Source organism: Aspergillus chevalieri, chromosome 4 (assembly GCF_016861735.1).
Source record: "Aspergillus chevalieri M1 DNA, chromosome 4, nearly complete sequence".
Classification (NCBI taxonomy): Eukaryota; Fungi; Ascomycota; class Eurotiomycetes; order Eurotiales; family Aspergillaceae; genus Aspergillus; species Aspergillus chevalieri.
In genome coordinates this window covers 899,502-921,219 of record NC_057365.1, presented here as the reverse complement: position 1 = coordinate 921,219, position 21,718 = coordinate 899,502, and the positions used below count along the sequence as shown (strand labels likewise).

Genomic DNA, 21,718 nt, shown 5'->3' with positions numbered 1-21,718 from the left:
ATCAAGAGCTACTGTCGTAATCAACGTGCCTGGACCGAATCGGTTCTTGTGGTGTTCGAACATTGTCTTCCGAACCGTGGATCACAAAGACAAGATATCGACGGGTTATCGAAGTCGGACGTGGTAATTATGCGGGAGGGATTTGCGAATGTCATCGTTCAATTCACACTCATGAAACCTTGGGCCGCTTAGCATTCGGAAACCCAGACGGCCCACGAGACCGCTTCCGCTCCATAGCCTCCATCTCAGCCTTCATGATCCTCTCCTGCTCCGTCATCTTCTTCGGGGCTTCCATCACTGGCCCCTTCTTCCCTGCAAGCGGGTTCTTCTTCGCAACTGCTGCAAATACATTCTTCGGTTTATTCCCGCCGCCAAGAGACATCGAGATCTTCGGTGCTGGTACTGGTGCGGCTTCAGCAGATGGCGCGGGCGATTCTGCAGCCGCAGCCTCTGGTGCTGTCGACTTATCTTTCTGCTCAGGAGACGACTGCTTCTCAGACTCAGGCTTCGCCTCCACAGGCTTCGCGCCAAACCCGATATTCAACTTGACCTTCTCACCCTCCTTCCGCTGCAACAATTTCGCCTCGGGATCCAATTCATCCTCCCTATCCGCTTTCTGCTGCGCGCGCTCAATCTGCTCCTGGATCTGCTTTTGCTCGCGTTCCTCATCGCCTTTATCCTGTCGCTCTTTTCTCATGATGGCTTCGCGTCGCTTCATTGTCTCGGGGCTGTTATCAATCCACGACACGAACAGCCCCTTTTCTGTTTCCTCGACGCGGCAAATCCCTTCTCGTCCCAGGTATGCGGCGAACTGCGTTAAACTCTTCCATTTCGTAGCGTTCATGTGAATGTGCTATTCACCTCGTTAGCATCGACTCCCCATAAACGTTACAATATAACCATCCGGCAAGGGACGAAGACTCACATGTTTATCCTGAATAACCTGCTGGTAGAACTGATTGACATGGACCTTCTTCTCGCCATGCGTCGTCCGCAGCATATTCACAAAGTTCTGCACAAACTCCTTGCTATAGCTTTCGATGTACTTCTTCGGATCCTCGCCGATCAGCAGCACCTGTCGGACGTGGCTTTCGCTTTGGACGTGGCTGCCTCACTGTTAGTACATCTCATCTTCTCTCCATCTCCAACTCCGTCTCTGTTAAGGGGCCGCAGCAGGGGAGACTTACCATTTAAACCCGTTCTCATCGCGCATTTGCTTCTCGCATGCTTGGCAGTACCAGCGCAATCGGCCTAGACCTTTCTGCTCGTTGTCAACCTCATGCTCGTTACTCGTGTTGCAAAACGCTCGGGGAGAGGGGTTTGGGGAACATACCGCTTTCATGCCATTGCTGATGGCCTTGTTGCTTCCTGCTTCTGCGCGCGGCATTTTCGCTATCGATTAATGGGAACGTGTGAGAGTAAGGATGCGATGCTTGTATGAGTGAGGAAGATGTGGCGCGGAGGCGGAGAGCGACAGTGGCTGATGGATTATGTAAAAGTCACGTGCAATAAAGGATTTCCTATTTTGGCGATATACTACTTGTACGGAATATTAATGCAAAGATCAAGGAACCTACCTAGATATTGAATGCTTTTTAAAACAGACGATATAAAATACTCCGTACACTAGGGGAAACCACATCAATAAAAGAAAAAATAAAAGCGTTCCTATCCCATCCCGAAGAACCAAACATAAGCCAGTCATAAATGCTCATCTATCACAATCACAGGATATAATCATGGATCGCCGACGGTCCATTCTCATTATAATCAACGCGGCTCATAAATCCCTTAGTAAGACCCTGGTCGAGAATGAAAATGACCTTGGACGCAACTTGCGCGCCCAGGAACACCGCTTCTTCCATGCCGTGGCCGGTGCTTGGCTGGCCAGGGGCACCAGGGCCGCCAGCAGCGTTGCCGTTGTTACTCCCGCCGCCGCCTCCGCTGGCGCCGGGTGCGTTGGAGTTGGCTTGTTCTTTCCATTCGGAGAAGTACTCGGGAGGCTTGAGGGTTTTGACGGAGGTGGGGGTTTGGGAGTGGCCGCTGGGACGGTAGAGGAGAGATGGGTCGGCAGAGGGTGTGCCCATGTGGGACATGCCAGGGTTACCGGAGTGGGTGGCTGCGACGAGGAGAGGGTTGACGCCTTGGCCTGCGACAGGGTATCCAGGTGTCATCTGGGCCGGAGTGGTGGTGCCTCCGGTTGGAAGGGGAGAGGCGAAGTTCGAGGGAATCTCAGACGAGAACATGCTGGCGGAGGGTGAGAGAATGAACTTTTGTGTGATGGTTCCGAGCAGAGATTGTGTGAATCCTATACTGTTAGCAACTGAGATAATCTGGTAGAAGTTTAGGACACCAACCTTTGATTTTACTGCCGTTACCAACCACAATCAAAGAATCCCAAAGCTCGCTGCGCTTCGACGCGTCAGGGACTGAAAGGATAGTATGGTGGATCTGGGTAGCGATATCATCAAGAATACCATTAGAGAAACGCTCGCCCGCCTGCTGCTTCGGGGTAGCAGAAAGGAAGCGCTCCACACCAACTTCGATATCACGCTTCTGACGGATATACCGGCCGGATGCGTTGCTGTTCTCCTCTGATTGAATCGGTACTAATTCCTCGAACTGGAAGGAAGCCTTTTCTTTCTTCGAGTTCGGAAGACGGAGGGCTTTGGCGGCTTGTTCGGCAGCGCTGCCTTTCTTCGTAGAGCCCTTTTCTTTCTCGATGTTGGCTAGGTACTCGCTGGTGTTTCCGCTGACAATAGCTGCCACGTCCAGCACACCCTCATCTTCGCCCTCTGCGCCTTCCTCGCCAGTTTGGGTGCTGTCTCCAGGCCCGCGGGGAACGTTCTCATTCGGCGCGCCTCCCTCTGGTGCGCCGGTAGACGCCGATGCAGCCGGGTTGGCACCTTGCCGTGCGGTCGCAGCGGCGCCAGGTAGCGGGGTTCCGGGTGGTAGGATCTCGGTGATATTGCTCCTCTTCAGCTGTTCACACATCTCCCTGGTAAATCCCTTCGAACCCAGGAGCTCTTCAATTCGATCCGTCATGTAGTCACCACCACACCCCTCAAGCGCAATACCCCTTCCATGCTCATTGACCAAAAAATCTGTCACAGCGGTGACATTAACCTTGCCCTTTCCGACATCTACCACGGTAGCCGTCTGAGTCCCGTATCCGTAACAAACAGCAAGCGCGGAGTCCATAAGCGAAAACGCGGGTGTCTTGAACTTCTCAAACACAAACTGCGTAATCGCCTCCCGATCCCGAGCGGTCCAAACCGGCTCCGAAATAATCATAATCGGCGTGTGAAACGGCGGACTGAGGGTATTATGGATATGCGTAAGAAGAGCGAAAAAGCACGGCCAGTCGACAATCCGCCCATTCTCCATGGGATAAACGGCTCCCTCGTCAGAGGTAACGTCCTCCTCGTACACAATCTCCTCTGTAACCTCCTGCTTGGTCCCTTCTCCCTCTTGTCCCTCAGTCTTCTCCTTCTCGGTGTCTTCTGTATTCTCCGTCTTCGTCTCCGGCACAGCATCCGCGTCCTTCATATTCACATCCACCTTCGGCACCGGCGCCGCGCCATTACCACCGGCACCATTCTTAACAACCTCCTGTCTCTTTTCGCGAATCCTATACGGCTCATATTCACCCTGTTTCTCAGCCGGGAACATACGTGTCGGGAAGCGAAAGCGAGCGGGCGTGAAGGACTCCGGCAAGCCTAGTTGCGCCAGGGTCACCTGCGAGCCTGGCGCGATGATCTAGATCTGTTAGCATGTCTTATTCAAACCCGGTATATTAGAAAGAGAGGGGAGACATACCAACACATGCTCATCTTTGAACGGCGGCATACTGATATACCGTGCTCTGGTTGGCGTGGGAGATCAGTCGCAGTGGAAGCTCTCCGCTTTGCGCGTGGAGGTTGGCCGCTGCCGTGTTGGGTTTAGCGCGATCTGGCGGTTTTCCCTAGAAAGCCCTGCCGAATCCTATTTACTTCTGGTCATGCTGGTTCTAGACGTTCACACAGATGGTATCCTGTCTATTCTCTCATTTAGAATGGCGAGATTCTTTCAGTTCTGTGGTTTTGCGTTTATCACGTGATTGACACCATATCTACAGAGATATACTCTTCAGTGAATAAGGGATACTGATTGATATGTACACAGAGCAGTTGATTTGTTGCTGATCAATCTACAGTTCTATGTATATATGTCTATATATCACACCAGCAGCTTGAACAGGCGTTGGATATTCACGTTCGTGCGGAGTATAAGCCTCAAACTTGGTTGTCGAGTTAGGCACATTCTATTAGACAATTATGATTAATTACACATATGTGAATATGTATAGAAGGGAATGCAAATAAACGGTCGGATCCCATGCGGGTCATAGCGAATGCGTATGCGTTGAACTCTGTACGATGCCAGTTGAAGGGCCAGCATAGTTATACCTAAAGCTTCGCTCGAAGAGGAAAGCAAAAGAACAGGAGCCCCTTGGACCCTGGTAAGCTGGTGGATCACCGAGGAAGAAGCGTATTTCCACTAAGCCAAGTCAGCTTATGTCCAAATCAAAGTAGAAAGAAGAGAAAACATACCCCAATTCCTCTTCTGCATGCTCTTTCTGATGCTCCGGCGCAGTAACCGGCGTTGGCGCAGGCTTCGGCGGCGGACTCGGCGCAATCCAGAAAGTCGGATACCTCCTCTGAATATTATTCAATAGCAACGCAACAGCCATAATAATCACTGACGACAGCAGCACCACAGGCAAGAAATACCACGACAGCTCCCAGATAGCATCATCGACAGCGGGAAGAAGAGCTGTTGCTCCCGCCGGCGGATGCGTGGTCTGGGTGACCTGCATGACTACGATGGCGACAGCTGAGGAAAGCGAAGCTGCTAGCCAGCGCAGCGAGTTGAAGCGTTCTTCATCGGGCATCAGGCTGAAGAGCTTTGTGACGCAGATACCGACGAGGGCGCTGAGGAAGTGGCCGAAGATTAGGGCGCGGGGTTGGGCCAGGGGGGCGTCGATTGCGCCGTAGCAGAGGACGGCAGAGGCGCCCTGGTCATTGTTAATTTTTTGTTACATGAACTTGACAGTTGACAGTTGACGTTGTAGATGGCCGAAGCATATTTGGTTGGCTGTGAACGGACCATGTAACGGCTGAAAATGAAAAAATAAACTTACAAATGACGCGACGATGCCTGGTACATGGCGACGCTCAAAATACGACGAGTAATTGAATATCGCTTGCAACACACATAAACCGCAAAACGCTGCAAAAAACGACCATATCCAGACCAAATACTGCGGCAATGGTTTGGGGGGTGTCGGCCGATAGCCAAACCAGTGGCTCACCCAGCGCGGGAGCCGGGGAAGGATGTTAACCGAGGGAATGCTGAAGGCCATGCTGTCGACATTGAGAATAACAGTGGATTAGAGAAGAAGTAAACAACAAATTGAACAATCAAGAAAACAAAATAAAGTCTCTGACATTTTACCATTCCTAAAGCGGAGAATCCATTTGTCATAAAGCGAGTCCCGGCAAAGAGAAGAAGCTTCGGCATTCCACCGGACGCCTGAACCTTTAGGGACTGCTTAATCAAACGACTCATTCAGCAGCGGCGCCTGGTGCAGTGGAGGCACCGCGCAGAGATCCTTGCATAGGGTAGCATTCCGCGGGAGCCCCTGAATCACTGTTGTTTTTGAAAGGATAATGTCGCGGCATGGCTGCATACATAGTCGAATGGCCGTCATGATCTTTCAAAGTCCGGCGTGACATGTACTCCGGGAATGAACCGAGTGAATTCCGGCGGACGGCATTGGTTGACAGATCGACCCACGAACGCCCTAGTAGTATGGCATTCTCCAGATCAAGACATCCCCGAACTGTCGATATACAGAAGACCAACTCCAAAGGGGACCAAAGTACATATCGCAAGATCGATCAGCTGCAGTTTGATTGGCAAATCGAGCCGATACTCCCGGGCAATCATGTAGGGCCGTTTCAACATGGATGTAGTCTTCTGAGACGTTGAGTTTGTCCGGTAATGGCCTCTGTTCCTGGTCTTCGCCTGCAAGAGTACCTTTCGGATATGAGCATTCGCAGGGGAGCTTATGTTATTTGACTGTTTGTGCCAAAACTGTATGCATACTAGGCAGCGCATTTTTGTTCTATAGTAAAGCGTTGGCTCCCTGCTTGTCGAACGGTCGCCGCCAAATACAGTACCAAATCCTAGAAGCTCGATAAAAGATTATCATGTTATGCAGAACGTCATAGAATGCAATATTAGGACAAGAGACAAAAGACAACAGTCGAAAACCCGCTGACCCATTTTCCAATCGCGGTCAAAGCCCAAAAACCATGAACGCCAAAACCAAAAGACGAACTCCAAATCCAAATATATTCCCAGTATGACCAAAATTCGAGTGCTCATTCCGGCGCAGCGTTGTACTTTTCCGTCGCAGACCGAAACAGCTCCTGCTGCTGTCGTAGAAGTTCCTCCTCAGACAAACCGCTCTGTTCCATCTTGCTCTGCTTCTTTTCCCGTGACTACATCGCGCGTCAGCAACCAATCACCATGTATGAACGAGCCCACGCGTAACAGTGACAGCGTACCTTCAACTGTTCCTTGTGCTCCTCTGCAACAGCCAACACATCTGGGATGTAATCGCCAAACCCAAGATCGCGCAGGGCCCTCTCAACGTGTTCGCAGGCGATAGTCTTCTTTGCCTCCTTTTCGCTGATATCGTTGGCTTCGGATGAAATCAGGGTGATGAATTCGACGCAGCATTCCATGAGCAGGTCGCGGGCATCTTTGGAGAAGGTCTGGCCGGAAGAGTAGGGGAGAATTTCAGTGATGATCTTCTGGACGGTCGCTGCGCTGGTTAGCCTTTACTCGCGACCAACCAGAGGGATAGAGGCATACCTTTAGGAAGCGACAAATCGTCGTTTGCTATACACCATGTCAGCTTAAGTCGCACTCACCAGAATCGACAGCAGCACTTACAGCTAAATTCTCTGTCAGACATGATGTCGCAAGAATACAACTAAGATCTTTCCCACGCGATAGAAATAGTGATAATATACTGGATGTCGCGGGGCGCAATTGAAGACGCGGACTCAAATCGCCCGGAACGGAACAACAGCAAAAAGCGGCAGAAAAGTAGCAGCACCACCGCCTTTGAATTTAGTATATTTTCTTCGCCCGCGTGGATTTTTTTCTCTTCGTTTCTCATCGCACTACAGAATCTGCTGGGTTGAAATTCTCTAATTCTCCCACATCCATTATGCTGGATAATAAGATCACACAGACGTCGCGCTGCTAACATTGTCATGGTATGTTCCTTCTCTTTCCTTTTCTCGCTGTCTTGATTACCATGATGATCATTGTTGTCGCCCCTATCAGACCATTCTATGGTGACCTACACTGTCCTAGCCAAACGGACGAACTGATATGATGAATCTCGCTATTTGTTTAAATCATTTATGTGTTTGTGCAGCATTGCTAATGCCGTTAAGATCTAGCTGTAGTTACCACTGTCGAGACCGAAATTTCTGCTGGGCATCCATTGATACAACACCATGCTAAAGGTATGCGCTACTGCGCTCCTCTTTCCCACCTTGTTTTGTGATGAACACCCTACATTCCATGCTAAGTATGAAGATGCTTTGCATCTAATGCTTCCGAAATGTATTCGCTTTTCATCTTTCGGCTGATTATAACACTCAATCTTGCCATTGGAATTTCTTCATCATTGGTTTATGACTATGTACTAATGCTGTACAGATAAATATAGCCTAGCAAGTATCCTAATGTCATTTACTCTTGAAAGCCTGCGAGTTCCTTGTCGTTCCACCTATTCTCTGTTAGCTTTGCCTCGTACAACCGTAGCCGTAGACTTACGAGAGAAATTTCCCGCTCAATGCACTCGGGGCATCAAGCACCAGCTTGGCCATAACATGTCCAGGCTGCTCGGGCTTGAGAAGCTTTCCCTCCTTGTGCACGCCCACAAATTTCGAATGGATATGCGGCACCAGACTCGTAGCATGGTCCTCGCGCAGTTCCCGCTGCATCTCCGTGTCGACCATTCCAGGCCGGATGGACACAGAAGTCACATCGGGTTCCTCATCACCCAGACTCAGCGCCAAATGGTTCATCGCAGCCTTCGAAGCACCGTAAAGTCCCCAGCCCGTGTAAGCAGTAACCGACGCCCCAGACGAAGTGAAAATAATCTTCCCCTTAGTCTCACGAAGCGCAGGAAGAGCCGCTTTAACCTGTTCGTTACCATCAGCACCATTCGCTCTTATAACCCGACCCAAGGGCACTTACAAAAGCAACCAAACTCAAAAAATTCACATCCCACCCATACTTCCACTGCTCGGGCTCCGCCTCCGCAATCTTCCCAACCTGTCCCAGCATGCCATGGTTCAGGACAATCCCATCCAACTTCCCGAAGCTCTTCACCGCGAGATCAACGGCCTTGGGCGCAAGGGAGAAATCTGCTAGGTCGCCGTTGAGGATCTCGACTTGCTTGCCGTATTGGTCTTTGAGCTTTTGGAGGGGTTCGGGGCTGCGGGCGACAACGACGACGTTGTGGGATTGGGGGGCGCTGAGGAGGTATTTTGTTATGGAGAGGCCGATGCCTGTGGTTTGTGTTGGTTAGTGGTTGCTTGGTCGGATGGGGCTTGGTTGTGGTAATAAGTACCTCGGGAGGCACCGGTGACGATGATGGTTTTGGCGGACATGATTCTGTATTGATGGATGAGGGATTGATCAATTGAAGCTGTGGTCAAGAAATCAGTAGTTGTATAGGTAGAATAGTTGAGATGGCCCCGGCTGCCGGTGGATTTCTGGGTGATGTAATCGAGGGGCATGTGGGATGTGGGGTGTCTACAATTTCTACGGCATACTCGAGCATCGTGCAACGCTTCCGAATTAAGATAGTTGTATATCCAATTTCACTCTAATACATAAACAATATATAGATTTATCTCTATCCGAGTTCAATCGTTGAAACCGGCCGGCCCGGTCAAACTCAATTGCATGTATCTGTACTTCCCGAGCTCCTCCTAGTCAACGCCAATGCGTTGATCAGCTTCGATAAATTTCCACTTCTGAAGATTTATTCTGCGGGAACCAGGGAACCACACGTTAAGGGTCTCGTCTATTAGCCCGTGGGGAACCATTCAGTGGATTCGCCTCTAGCCGAGCGTCTACGATTGGGTGTGCTGGCAAAATGTTAGATAAAAGTGTTTAATGGTGATGGCTGTGGCGACCTTTCAAGGACCATCAGGTAGCTCTTGTTAAGCTAACAACGCATCTGATAGAGTCACGAGAAGTTTTAGAGCTCGTATACTGGCAAAATGTCGACGGTCATTCTCGGGGGAGGAATTATCGGCTCTTCTATCGCCTACTATCTGTCGAACAAACAACCCACAGAAGAAATCCACGTCGTCGAATGCTCCTCGCAGCTTTTCAGCGCCGCATCAGGCTACGCAGCTGGTTTCCTGGCAAAAGACTGGTTCGCACCGTCTCTGGCACCGCTAGCCGCTCTTTCATTCGATTTGCATGGTGAATTGGCCGCGGAGAACGGCGGAACTGAGAAATGGGGCTATATGAAAGGCTCTGCATTGAGTCTTGATGTTTCAACTGGAGGTTTAAGGAACGGTCCTCGTGGCGATGACTGGCTGCGAGCTGGAACGAGCCGGGCAGATACTGCTGCTGGATCCAGAGAGTCGCAGATCGCAGAGGCACCAACGTGGTTGACGAAGCAGAAGGGTGCGGCGTTGGAGAAAATTAGTGATGATGATACGACTGCTGTTGCGTGAGTTTTTCTGCTTTTCTGGGTAATGGGGTTCGCGCTAATGGCAGTCAGTGACCCGTTGAGATTGAGCAAGTTCCTCATCAACACGGCGGTTTCTCGTGGTGTTAAGCTTCATCATCCGGCTAGAGCTGTGTCTGTGGTGACTGGTGAGACTGGCACCATCACGGGAGTCAAGATCGTGGACCTCAACACGCGAAACGAGACGACCATTCCTTGCACGAATTTGATTGTTAGTGCCGGTCCTTGGACTCCACAGGTATTCAAAGAGATCTTCCCCTCGTCTGAAGTGTCTCTCCCAATTGGCCCTCTGGCAGGATACTCCCTTGTCCTTCGCTCCCCCAGATATACCCTAGAACACGAACGAGTAACCCATGGCGGTAAAAGCCATGCCATCTTCACAACTCACCCAGACTCATGCGGCTTCTGCCCGGAAATCTTCTCCCGCGAAGGTGGCGAAATCTACATCGCAGGACTAAACAGCTGGGATATCCCCCTTCCCTCACACGCAGAAGGCTCACGCGACCTGTTCGACTCAAATGAAATAGCAAGATTAAAGGATGTGTCGATCCGGTTGATGGGCAAGTTGGCTGATGGAAGCGCGGAGTCGACGGACGACGTGCCTAATGTTGATGACCTTGAGATCTTGCGAGAGGGACTGTGTTTCCGTCCTGTTACTAGTCGTGGTACGCCGCTGGTTTCTAAGATTGGGGAACAATCGCTGGGTGGTGTGAGGGCTCAGGGTGGAGTATATGTTGCGGCGGGTCATGGGCCTTGGGGGATTTCGCTTTCGTTGGGAACTGGGAGGGTTGTCGCTGAGATGATTCAGGGGGTGAAGACTTCGGCTGATGTTAGTGGATTGGCTGTCTAATCGTATTTGCAACGTATAGACCATAGAGTAGATTGTGAATATGCATAAAAGGTTATGCATTTCTTACATGACGGAACATTAATAACCCGAAATTATGCCTGAGGCAGCACTAGCTACTGACTTACCCGCATCGCCGCCACGCGATCGAGCTCTCCAGAATCTTCAGCAGTACCAGCAAGCTTGCACCTCCCACCGTTCTCTCCTTCAAGACAGTATTTCTTTACTGCTGCATTCTTTTCGCATTCCACGCATCGCCGCCACGCGATCGAGCTCTCCAGAATCTTCAGCAGTACCAGCAAGCTTGCACCTCCCACCGTTCTCTCCTTCAAGACAGTATTTCTTTACTGCTGCATTCTTTTCGCATTCCACACATCACTCGTCTTATCCAACTCGCGCCATCTTTCGAATCCAGCAACATGGCCAACTACCTCGCATCCATTTTCGGTACCGAGCAAGACAAGGTCAATTGCTCCTTTTACTACAAAATCGGCGCCTGCAGACACGGTGACCGGTGCTCGCGGAAACATGTCAAGCCATCCTACTCGCAGACCATCCTGATGCCCAACATGTACCAGAATCCCGCCTTCGATCCCAAGAACAGGATGAACAGCAGCCAGCTGCAGAACCACTTTGATGCTTTCTACGAGGACGTGTGGTGCGAGATGTGCAAGTACGGCGAGCTGGAGGAGCTGGTTGTTTGCGAGAATAACAATGATCGTAAGTTGCCCACCCAACCTCTTGAATATAAATGTCCTCTGGACAGGTGCTGACAGGTCAGACCTCATCGGCAACGTCTACGCACGGTTCAAATACGAAGAAGACGCCCAGTCGGCCTGCGACGCGTTGAATTCGCGCTGGTACGCCGCGCGCCCGATATACTGCGAGTTATCGCCCGTGACAGATTTCCGCGAAGCGTGTTGTCGGTTAAATAGCGGCGAGGGGTGTGTACGAGGCGGGTTCTGCAATTTCATTCACCGCAAGGATCCTAGCGCCGAGCTGGATCGCGAGATGCGTCTTTCGACGAAGAAGTGGTTGAAGGAACGGGGTAGGGATGCGCGCAGTGTTAGCCGTAGCCCGAGTCCGGAGCCTACGAGACGGAGGTATTAGGTGCCAGGGCTTTTGTGATCTTCATTGTTATCATGTGTGGCGTTGGGTGATATTCAGTTTGCTTGAATTTTGAATTCTTTATTCTTGGGCGCAGCGTTAAGCTGGATGCTTAATCCATGACTCTACGGAGTACAGTGCTAGCATTATCTTTTTACTTATAGCTTCGAATGAAGCCAAAAGCTCATTAGCATAAATATGCCAAATAATCTGCGTTGGACAGTCATCCTAATAGCATCATGCCTCAGGTGTCAATCGCGGGGCGCGATATCGGGACGCGATCAACTCGTAATGATTCTCACTTTCGCAAACCTGCGCAACTTTTTAAGAATACAGACAAAATGACCAACGACATTGGCGTCGTTGACTACAATGACAGCAATCGCGCATTCCTTCAAGCCTTCATGGCCCATTCATCCATGACCTTTGAAGAAGCAAGACCGATTTTAGCAGCCATTTTCTCAGCGCATGGTACTCACCTTCCAACCACTCAAGATCTAATAAGACAGTTGCTAACCAGACAGAACGCGAACCTGTCTCCCCCACCGACATCACCGAAGAAGACCTCTCCTCCTACATCGCAGCCGCCAACACTGCCGTCTCCCCCTTCGACCTCGAAATCAGAAGCACCCTGCGGCAGATCCAGACAAACGGCGATGACACAAACATACACCCGGAACGAGTCTACGCCCTCGTGAACACGATCAGCGATCCGCTCACCCAGCTCGCGACTACATACTCACCCGATGAAATCGCGTTCGTCAAGCGGTTGCTCGACGCCATGTTCGAGACCAACAATACCCGCATCTCAGAAGCGATGGTTGTCTCGGGCATGCAGGCGATGCAGCTGGCACGGGTGTCTTCTGCGGATGCAGGCGTCAGCCGGAGGGAGTCGATGGGGACGGGGACGGGGACTCAGGGTGGGACAGTGCAGTCGTTGACCATGTCGCAGGCGGAGACGGTCATGCAGCAGTTGGTTGAGGAGGGGTGGATGGAGAAGAGCCGGAAGGGGTTCTATGGGTTGAGTCCGCGGGGCTTGATGGAGTTGAGGGGATGGTTGGTTGCTACGTATAATGATGAGACGGATGATGGGCGAAGGGCGGAGAAGGTGAAGTTTTGTGCGGCGTGTAGGGATATTATCACGGTGGTGAGTAGTGCTTACGGCTCTCCTGGTGACCTGGTGAGGGATAAACGTGCTAATATGGGATATGGTAGGGCCAACGATGCGCCAACCGTGACTGCGCTGGCCGACTGCACGATTACTGTATTCGGAATTTCTTTCGCATGCAGCAGGCGGAGAAATGTCCTGTTTGCAAGGCTGCTTGGCCGGGGGATAAGTTTGTCGGGGAGAGGGCGATTACCTCGACGGATCGGTATTTGCAGGGTAAGAGACGGAGCACGAATACGCAGCGGCAGAGCGGTGATGGGGCTAGTTCGCAGGTGACTGCTGGGGTGGGTGAGGAGGAGGAGAGTAGTGAGGAAGATGTGGGATGACTGCGTCACTGGACACCGTGCTGTCCGTTGATTGAGTTCATGAGCGTGTTTCTTGCATAGATCCTCTTCTGTTCCTCTACATGCCGCATCAGGCGTGTTCGGCATTCGCTACCATCTGCCTCGAGCGCTGCAGAAAGCGACAGAAGGGTCGCTTCGAGACTGGGGAAGTCGTGCATACAGGCATTGTAGACTGTGTGTGGCTTGCCTAAACGGCCAAGCTATACTATATCATAGGTAGAGGACTACGCAAGCCAAGAAACGCGAGGTATTTAATAGAAAGTACCATTGTACTGGTATAGTAGACTGGTATACTACTGCGGAGCATGTGACCTCGTACCTTCCCATTTCTTTCCTCCTACTACTCACCAACATTATCCTCACCAGACAGACAGGTTTATATTACTAGGCCGGATCAGTTCTATCCCTATCCAGTCAACAGGATTATTCTTAAGCGCATACAGGTATTCCTGCCTAATGTCCAACAGTATCAACACTGACCTCCAAACAGACCCCCAGAGCATCGCTCTCTTCAGCTTACCGCATCCGGCGATTTTCTCGACTGACGGCCGTTCATCGGCACTATTGCGGGGCTTAGGCTTCTCCAGAACCCCACTAAATCTCTCTCCGACGTCCCGGCCAAGTGACGGTTCAAACCTACATCTGCCAAGGGTCCTGTCCCGGCACAGGAATCGCTACTTGCAAATTACTGTGGGGAATTCCTTCGGCGTTGAACGCTGGTCGGGACGATTATGCCACGGCACACCTCGGATTGTTTACTGAAAATCGGGGTCCGTTGCTTAGGGCTCCCGAGAGTCCGGGGCGGCTGAGGCTTTTTCCCCGCATGGTATAAAGGGTCTTAGCGTCCGGGGTACGTTTTGTTTTTGTCGCGAGAAAAAGTGTCCGTCTTTCGTGTGTTTTGTGTCTCGCCAAATTCGACATAGGAGTTTGGTACGGTTTCGCCCAAGTGGCATCGCAGCAATGCAGTCCAAGGTGAGACGTCTCGGTATTCATATGGCATCGCTCGCAACGTACTGATTGGGATAGATTCTGGCTACCTTGCTGCCTCTGCTACTGCAGCTTTCGCCTGTCGATTGCGCCAGTAGCAGTGGGCGTATTACACGCGCTATCGAAAGGAACACCAGACACCTCGATACCAATGCTTCTAGCATCTACCATACAAAGTTCCCCGGAGTGACGTGGGACGAAGATAACTGGCTGCTTACCACCACCGTCCTGGACCAAGGTCACTACCAATCTCGTGGTTCCGTCGCAAACGGATATTTCGGTATCAACGTTGCCAGCGTCGGTCCATTCTTTGAACTTGATCTTCCAGTCAGCGGCGACGTGGTCAGTGGCTGGCCTCTGTTCTCCAGACGACAGAGTTTTGCTACCATCGCCGGCTTCCTTGACTCTGAACCATCCCTCGACGAGTCCAATTTCCCCTGGTTGTATCAATATGGAGGCGACAGCGTCGTCAGTGGCGTCCCGCATTGGAGTGGACTCGTCCTCGACTTAGGCGACGGTACTTATCTCGATTCCACGGTGGACAGCAATACCATCACCGACTTCCGTTCTACTTATGATTTCAAGGCTGGCGTTCTGTCATGGTCATACAAATGGACCCCTGAAGGCAAGGGTTCGTTCGATATCACGTATCGTCTGCTCAACCACAAGTTGAACGTCAACCAGGCCGTGGTCGACATGGAAGTCGTCCCGTCTGCCGACTCCAACGCGACTGTCGTTAACGTGGTTGATGGCTACTCGGCTGTCCGTACGGACTTTGTGGAATCAGGCGAGGATGATGGTGCAATCTTCTCCGCTGTGCGTCCTTGGGGCATCTCAAATGTCACGGCCTATGTCTACACGAACCTCACCGGCTCCGCTGGCGTGGACTTGTCATCTCGCAAACTTGTCACGGATAAGCCGTATGTCAGCGCCAACGCGTCTTCCATCGCTCAGTCGGTAGATGTGCAGTTCAAGGCGAATGAGAAAATGCGCGTTACTAAGTTTGTCGGTGCCGCCTCGACAGATGCATTCGAGAATCCTCAGCAGACAGCCAAGCAGGCTACCTCGAAGGCGTTGTCGGATGGCTACCTCAAGTCTCTGGTTTCTCATGTCTCCGAATGGGCCAAGGTGATGCCAGAGAACTCTGTTGACCACTTTATCGACCCGAAGACTGGCCGTTTGCCCTCTGATCAGCACGTTATCGACTCGGCTATCGTCGCGGTGACAAGCACATATTATCTTCTGCAGAACACTGCCAGCAAGAACGCCATCAAGGCTGCTTCTGGAGCTCCTATCAACGTGGAAAGTATTCCAGTTGGTGGTCTCACTTCTGATTCCTACGCTGGTCAGATCTTCTGGGACGCCGACGTGTGGATGCAACCCGGACTTGTCTTTTCGCACCCCGAAGCTGCTCAGAGGATTACAAACTACCGCGTGAAGCAGTATCCTCAGGCAATGGATAATGTCAACGCCAAATATGCCGGTTCGAAGAACCAGACTTACTTCGACTCTTCTGCGGCCATTTACCCTTGGACTAGTGGCAGATTCGGTAATTGTACGGCCACCGGGCCATGCTGGGACTACCAGTACCACTTGAATGGTGAAATTGGTCTATCCATGATGTACGAATGGGTTGCAAGTGGCGATACGAAACACTTTCGTGAGAAGCACTTTCCTATCTACGACTCTGTTGCGACTTTGTATTCCAATCTGTTGGAGCGGAACGGGTCTTCCTGGACCATCACGAACATGACTGATCCGGATGAGTATGCCAACATGGTTGATGCTGGTGGCTTCACATTGCCGCTGATGGCTGAGACTTTGAATTATGTCAACTCCTACCGCGAGCAATTTGGCGTCGAACCTAACGAAACCTGGACCGAGATGGCGGATAATGTTCAAATGCTTCGGCAGAACGGGGTGACTCTGGAATTCAACACGATGAATGGAAGCGCCGTGGCCAAGCAGGCTGATGTGGTTCTCAACACGTATCCGTTGGGCTACACTGACAACTACACCACTGAGAATGCGTTGAATGACTTGGACTACTACGCCAACAAGCAATCGCCCGATGGTCCTGCCATGACATGGGCTATATTCTCGGTTGTCGCCAATGAAGTTTCGCCCTCCGGTTGCGCTGGATACACGTATGGGCAGTATTCCTATGAGCCATACGTTCGGGCCCCGTTCTATCAGCTCTCTGAGCAGCTGATCGACGATCCCACCATTAACGGTGGTACTCATCCGGCTTATCCCTTCCTGACTGGACATGGTGGTGCGAACCAGGTCGTTCTGTCTGGATACCTGGGTCTACGGATGCGCCCTGACAATGCTATCCATATCGATCCTAACCTGCCGCCGCAACTCCCTCATGTCACGTACCGGACCTTTTACTGGCGAGGATGGCCCATCTCGGCAAGCTCCAACTACACCCACACGACCCTCAGCCGCGCATCGGATGCTGCTGTTCTTGACACAGCGGAAGCCCGTTTTGCCGACGAGACTATTCCTGTCCACGTTGGGTCGTTTTCTAACAGCACGGTCTACGAGCTGCCTGTGACAGGGTCTTTGACGGTCCCTAACCGAAAGATTGGATCCAAGAACACCGTTGCTGGCAACCTTGTTCAATGTCGCCCAGCTGTGTCACACGATGCATTTGAGCCAGGCCAATTCCCTATTTCCGTCGTTGATGGCGCCACTTCTACCAAGTGGCAGCCTTCCTCTGCCAACCTGAGCGCAGTAACTGTCTCGTTTGCCGAGTCTGTAGCCCAGTCCGCGGTTTCTGGTTTCTACTTTGACTGGCACCAGTCGCCCCCGGTCAATGCGACCGTGATCTTCCACAACAAGACTATCGAAGATCCGACCTCGGCTCTTGATAGCAGCGACGTCCAAGTCGTCACCACACTGATCAACATCAAGCAATCCAAGCCATACGATCCGGAAACAGTTAACCTGAATGAAGTCATGTTGCCCGAAAGCAACACCACCAGCATCGACCTGTCCGGACCCGTCCCGGCGGCACGCTACGCTACTCTGCTCATTTCCGGCAACCAAGCGGCCCCTGATGCGGAGGATGGCGTCGGCGCTACGGTGGCTGAATGGGCTATTCTTGCTGATGCTCACAACGAGGCTTCCGTGCCTTCCGACGGGAAAAGCAAGAGGAAAATCAGCATGAGGGATGCTGCTGCTTTGTCAAGCGGGGGTTTTGCGGGGCGTCGGAGGCAGGTCGGCCGGGGTTGATTATTTTTATGGGGTAGAATAGTATTATCACTGTGACACTCGTGTATTCTTTCATGTATATATATGGACTAGCCTGTTTGGGTCTAGTATACGAATACGAAAGCGTTGGTTTATAACTGCCCTGTTCCTCTTGGCCTTGATAAAATCACTGGATTTGAATAGTTCTCATTCAATGAATACATATACAGGCCATTCTTATCATGATGCAAATAGTACAGTACAATATCAACAACCGAAGCGAACAGAAAGTCATTGACTGATATTAAGCAGGGCATCCTGCAATCATCTTTCCACCTGAAAAGGGTGAACCATGGCTGGGACAGCTTAGTTGTCAACAGCAAATCTGTCAAGGAATTTGAAGGTGCGGAGACCCTCCTTGATCTCATCGACAATGTCACCAGCAGACTTGGCCACATACACACCCTCCCTGCTCGGAGAAATAGCAGCGCCCCGCAGCGCAGTAACAGCACTACCAAGCGCAGCAACAGGCTTACCGAACCGGAACCCATCAATCAGAATCTCCAATGGCCGACCAGCAGGGAAGAGCGTGCTCGCAGCACCAGCAGTCGCGTTCTTCGCACCACCGCCAGTCAAACTAGAGAAGCTGAACAGACTCTCCGCGCCGTTGGCAACAACCACCGCATCGAACTGGATAGCGTCGGAGCCGGAGTACGTCTGGTCGACGCCGTCGGTCAACCGCTCGGCGACGACGACGACTTCAACACCGTTCTTGGAAAGACTCTTGCTGAGCGTGGCAGCTTCGGTAAGAGAGTCCTTATTGTCCACGGACGCGAGGTAGCCGACCTTCAAACCCTCGAGCTTCTGCAGCTTACCGCCGAAGGTACCCACGTTGGTCGTCTTGTTGTTGTGGTAGAAGGTAGGGTCCGGAGAGGGTTCTTCGATGCCGATGGCACGGGCGACGCGGCGGGCAAGGTCGTTGGAGACACGGTTCAGCTGGATGATGACGTTGTTGCGGACGACCTCGGACTTGACATTCGAGTTCTCGAAGCGCATCGCGTCGACGATGAATTGCTGCTCGACGGGATCGAGTGAGTTGTAGAAGAGGCGCGGCTGCGACCAGTTGTCGCTGAAGGTCGAGGAGACGGTGCGCTGGAGGGTGCCGCCGGGTTTGCGGTTGGGCGCTGTGAAGAAGCCCTTGCCGACGGTTTGGTTGGCTTGTTTGGGGGCGCCTTGGTTGGTGGTGTGGGGGCCGGGCGTGTAGGCATCGCGGTTTAGGGGGATGAACATCTGGGCTGCACCGTCGCGGTTGTTGTTGTGGAAGGGGACGCGGGGCTGGTTGATGGGGAGTTGTTCGAAGTTCGGGCCGCCGTGACGGTTGAGTTGGGTGTCGAGGTAGGAAAAGAGGCGGCCTTGGAGGAGGGGGTCGTCGGTGAAGTCGATGCCGCGGACGATGTGGCCGGGTTGAAACTGGGCTTATATCAGTACTGCATTTCGATTGTAGTGAGGGCAAGGAGGACTTACCATGGCCTGCTCGGTCTCGGCAAAGTAGTTGCGCGGGTTGCGGTTGAGCTGCATCTTACCCAGAGGCGTGACGGGAACGAGCTCCTCAGGAACGATCTTGGTAGGATCCAACAGATCAAAGCCAAACCGCAACTGATCATCCTCATCCATGATCTGCGCACCCAGCTCCCACTCAGGATAGTAACCGTTCTCGATCGACTCAAACAGATCCTGGCGAATAAAGTCCGGGTTCTTGCCCGAGACCTGCTGCGCCTCTTCCCAGACCATACTGGCGCGACCCTGCAGTGACTTCCAGTGGAACTTGACAAGCTTGGTGTCGCCGTCGTCAGTGACGAGACGGAAGGTGTGCACACCGAAGCCGTCGACGTGGCGGAAAGAACGGGGGATACCGTGGCCGGCCATGGCCCAGAAGAGTGTATGCAGGGCGCTGGGCTGCTGCGAGAAGAAGTCCCAGGCAGAGTCGTGGGCGGTGGCGGCTTGGGGGATTTCGTTGTCACCGCGGGGCTTGACGGCGTGGATCAGGTCGGGGAAGAGGATGGCGTCTTGGATGAAGAAGACGGGGATGTTGTTTCCAACCAGGTCTATGTGCGTGGAGGGTCAGCATTGATATAGAAGGGGATGGAAGAGGGACGCACCGAAGTTGCCCTCGTCGGTGTAGAAACGAGTCGCGAAACCGTGGACATCACGGGCAAGATCTGCACTACCCCGGCTACCAGCGACAGTCGAGAAACGCACGAACATAGGGGTTTGCTTGCCCTCGGCGCCCAGGAACGAGGCGGCGGTGATGTTGCCCCAGTTGGCGTACGAGGTGAAGGTACCATGGGCACCGGCACCACGAGCATGGACAGCACGTTCAGGGACCTACTCTTGTTAAAACCTGGACACATTTTGATGGAAAGTGGCATGGACTCACCCGCTCATGATCAAACCGCTGGATCTTCTGACGGAAGATAAAGTCCTCCAGCAGCGTCGGACCGCGCTCGCCAACACTCAGACTGTTCTGGTCTTCGATGGGTCCGCCGACATCAGTCGTCATATAGGTGTTGTTGTCGTTGAGGTAGTACTGCGACAAGAACTCCTCGGTGGCAGCGGCGGCATCGTTGCTGGAGGTATCGCGGGCGTTGAGCTCGCCGGTCATGTAAGGACAGGCAGCATTGGCGAGGCCAATAGCGCCGTTAACGACGGCGAGACTAAGGGCGCGCATTTCGTCGAGTGTCCTTTAACTATGTGTCGAGCTGTGGAATAGTGGAAAAGAGAAACAAAAGAAAGAACGAAGTATTTATACTTCTTCCCAAAAGAGCCAAGAGATCCTCTTTCCTTTCCTGGATTCTTCTACGCGAAGAAGTGGGATACCGCGGACGATTTATACAGGTCGATCGACCAGGGGGAGAGGAGAATATTATATGCAGCCATGCCGTGGAGAGAGGGAGGAAAAACAAAAAGCAAAGACCAGGCACAGGAAACAAACCAGACCGGGCCAATTGACCAACCATGTGGAATGCATTACGGGACCATGCAATACGGATTATCGAGAAAGAACAGTCGGCCGAGCTTGTTTGATTGCATTGATTATTCGAGCAGAAGGGCCTAGAAAGCGAACATTGTTTTCACTGAACGAACACCCCATTTTACGCTGGCATAGTCCGAGTAGTCACCACCGGTCCAGGTGGAGACAATGCGATCATCTTTTTTTTTCTTGGTTGGATCAAACCGGACCTAAACTAACTACTGGTCAGTTAAGTGGGCAGGGCTCTAATTTGTTTGCATGGCAGGACCAGACCAGGATGGAGGAGGGTAGCAAACGAGCCAGGCACAATGCATTATCAATACGGGACAATCTCTTGCCAGATATCGAAGTGCGATTTGTCCATTGAGCACAAACCCGGCTCCCACGTTCTTGTCCTTCGTCGCATCGAAATGCTACTTTACTCAGATGGTCAATCCGGAGAGTCAAAATGGTGAGATGTGATGATGCCCGGTGGAACTGGGCTTGGCGATTCTGATTGAATAAGCCTGCTAAAATAGACACTCGGCATCGGGTCGAGGCCGTGATTGCTTGGTAATTAGAGCCACGCCTTTTGGCCCGGGGATACCACGGACTAACTGGGCTAATGCTGGTAGGCTAAAGGGACCTTGCGACAGATCGTCCGCAGGCTTTTCGCATTGATTGCTTCGCTCCGAGGGTCTTGGCAAGTGCCGGTATCACCATTGTTGCGAGTCCCGTGTGGCAATACGGAGCCGTGTGAAACAGCCTGCCTTGCGCTTTACAGAGTACATAGATATACTCTTTCTGGAACAGAATGGAATCATGATGTGCAATCTGAGGCTGATGCAGTTTCGCTGTTATGAAGGGATTCTCGATTCTCTATCCACGACAGCATTCAGAATACAGAGCACAAGTACATACGCCCGGACCTCGGAAACCGACGATGCGATGGGATAATTTCGGTGAACTTGGTCGCCTTCCTATTCCCTATTTTGATTTTCTCCGCTCGCCAATTCGGAGCCCAGGCGATAGTCCATTGGTGTGACGGCCGTCCTCCGTACAAAAATAGTGGCATTCCATTCCGTCCTACATGGGTGGTACGCACATACAACGTTCCCTGCTTCGTTGGAGTCCTGCTATCGCTAGTCTATGCACCACGTCGCGCGTTATTTCTAACTCTTGGATGTCATTGGATCCGCGCGGATTCCAAAGAGGC

At 52.0% G+C, this 21,718-nt stretch overlaps 11 protein-coding genes across 11 annotated transcripts; 5 read left to right on the top strand and 6 right to left on the bottom strand.

The window, feature by feature from the left end:
• Positions 1 to 169: 169 nt before the first annotated feature.
• ACHE_40319S (putative C2H2 finger domain protein (Kin17)) lies at positions 170 to 1,387 on the bottom strand (the record flags this gene model as incomplete). Its single annotated transcript, XM_043278504.1, has 3 exons — positions 170 to 853; positions 926 to 1,106; positions 1,188 to 1,387. The coding sequence occupies 3 exons, from the start codon at positions 1,385 to 1,387 to the stop codon at positions 170 to 172; spliced, it is 1,065 nt and encodes a 354-aa protein (XP_043136277.1).
• Positions 1,388 to 1,724: 337 nt separating this feature from the next.
• On the bottom strand, positions 1,725 to 3,849 carry ARP9 (putative chromatin remodeling complex subunit (Arp9); the record flags this gene model as incomplete). Its single annotated transcript, XM_043278503.1, has 3 exons — positions 1,725 to 2,308; positions 2,358 to 3,759; positions 3,820 to 3,849. The coding sequence occupies 3 exons, from the start codon at positions 3,847 to 3,849 to the stop codon at positions 1,725 to 1,727; spliced, it is 2,016 nt and encodes a 671-aa protein (XP_043136276.1).
• A 665-nt stretch (positions 3,850 to 4,514) lies between these two features.
• On the bottom strand, positions 4,515 to 5,404 carry ACHE_40317S (HPP family protein; the record flags this gene model as incomplete). The annotated part of the gene is made up of 3 exons (XM_043278502.1): positions 4,515 to 4,539; positions 4,593 to 5,056; positions 5,183 to 5,404. The coding sequence occupies 3 exons, from the start codon at positions 5,402 to 5,404 to the stop codon at positions 4,515 to 4,517; spliced, it is 711 nt and encodes a 236-aa protein (XP_043136275.1).
• Positions 5,405 to 6,428: 1,024 nt separating this feature from the next.
• nctB (negative cofactor 2 transcription regulator complex subunit NCB2) lies at positions 6,429 to 7,027 on the bottom strand (the record flags this gene model as incomplete). Its single annotated transcript, XM_043278501.1, has 4 exons — positions 6,429 to 6,548; positions 6,615 to 6,874; positions 6,925 to 6,951; positions 7,006 to 7,027. 4 exons carry the CDS (start codon positions 7,025 to 7,027, stop codon positions 6,429 to 6,431), a joined length of 429 nt encoding a protein of 142 aa, XP_043136274.1.
• Positions 7,028 to 7,818: 791 nt separating this feature from the next.
• On the bottom strand, positions 7,819 to 8,873 carry ACHE_40315S (SDR family oxidoreductase; the record flags this gene model as incomplete). The annotated part of the gene is made up of 4 exons (XM_043278500.1): positions 7,819 to 7,855; positions 7,903 to 8,273; positions 8,329 to 8,642; positions 8,705 to 8,873. The coding sequence occupies 4 exons, from the start codon at positions 8,871 to 8,873 to the stop codon at positions 7,819 to 7,821; spliced, it is 891 nt and encodes a 296-aa protein (XP_043136273.1).
• Positions 8,874 to 9,362: 489 nt separating this feature from the next.
• On the top strand, positions 9,363 to 9,827 carry ACHE_40314A (uncharacterized protein; the record flags this gene model as incomplete). The annotated part of the gene is made up of 1 exon (XM_043278499.1): positions 9,363 to 9,827. The coding sequence occupies one exon, from the start codon at positions 9,363 to 9,365 to the stop codon at positions 9,825 to 9,827; it is 465 nt and encodes a 154-aa protein (XP_043136272.1).
• A 21-nt stretch (positions 9,828 to 9,848) lies between these two features.
• On the top strand, positions 9,849 to 10,691 carry ACHE_40313A (NAD(P)/FAD-dependent oxidoreductase; the record flags this gene model as incomplete). The annotated part of the gene is made up of 2 exons (XM_043278498.1): positions 9,849 to 9,853; positions 9,875 to 10,691. 2 exons carry the CDS (start codon positions 9,849 to 9,851, stop codon positions 10,689 to 10,691), a joined length of 822 nt encoding a protein of 273 aa, XP_043136271.1.
• A 416-nt stretch (positions 10,692 to 11,107) lies between these two features.
• Positions 11,108 to 11,798, top strand: ACHE_40312A (zinc finger CCCH domain-containing RNA-binding protein; the record flags this gene model as incomplete). The annotated part of the gene is made up of 2 exons (XM_043278496.1): positions 11,108 to 11,408; positions 11,470 to 11,798. 2 exons carry the CDS (start codon positions 11,108 to 11,110, stop codon positions 11,796 to 11,798), a joined length of 630 nt encoding a protein of 209 aa, XP_043136270.1.
• A 338-nt stretch (positions 11,799 to 12,136) lies between these two features.
• On the top strand, positions 12,137 to 13,289 carry ACHE_40311A (non-structural maintenance of chromosomes element 1 family protein; the record flags this gene model as incomplete). Its single annotated transcript, XM_043278495.1, has 3 exons — positions 12,137 to 12,266; positions 12,320 to 12,942; positions 13,011 to 13,289. The coding sequence occupies 3 exons, from the start codon at positions 12,137 to 12,139 to the stop codon at positions 13,287 to 13,289; spliced, it is 1,032 nt and encodes a 343-aa protein (XP_043136269.1).
• Positions 13,290 to 14,267: 978 nt separating this feature from the next.
• On the top strand, positions 14,268 to 17,534 carry treA (alpha,alpha-trehalase treA; the record flags this gene model as incomplete). Its single annotated transcript, XM_043278494.1, has 2 exons — positions 14,268 to 14,279; positions 14,334 to 17,534. 2 exons carry the CDS (start codon positions 14,268 to 14,270, stop codon positions 17,532 to 17,534), a joined length of 3,213 nt encoding a protein of 1,070 aa, XP_043136268.1.
• Positions 17,535 to 17,858: 324 nt separating this feature from the next.
• Positions 17,859 to 20,220, bottom strand: cat1 (catalase catB; the record flags this gene model as incomplete). The annotated part of the gene is made up of 4 exons (XM_043278493.1): positions 17,859 to 18,962; positions 19,017 to 19,597; positions 19,652 to 19,877; positions 19,930 to 20,220. 4 exons carry the CDS (start codon positions 20,218 to 20,220, stop codon positions 17,859 to 17,861), a joined length of 2,202 nt encoding a protein of 733 aa, XP_043136267.1.
• Between the last annotated feature and the right edge of the window lie 1,498 nt (positions 20,221 to 21,718).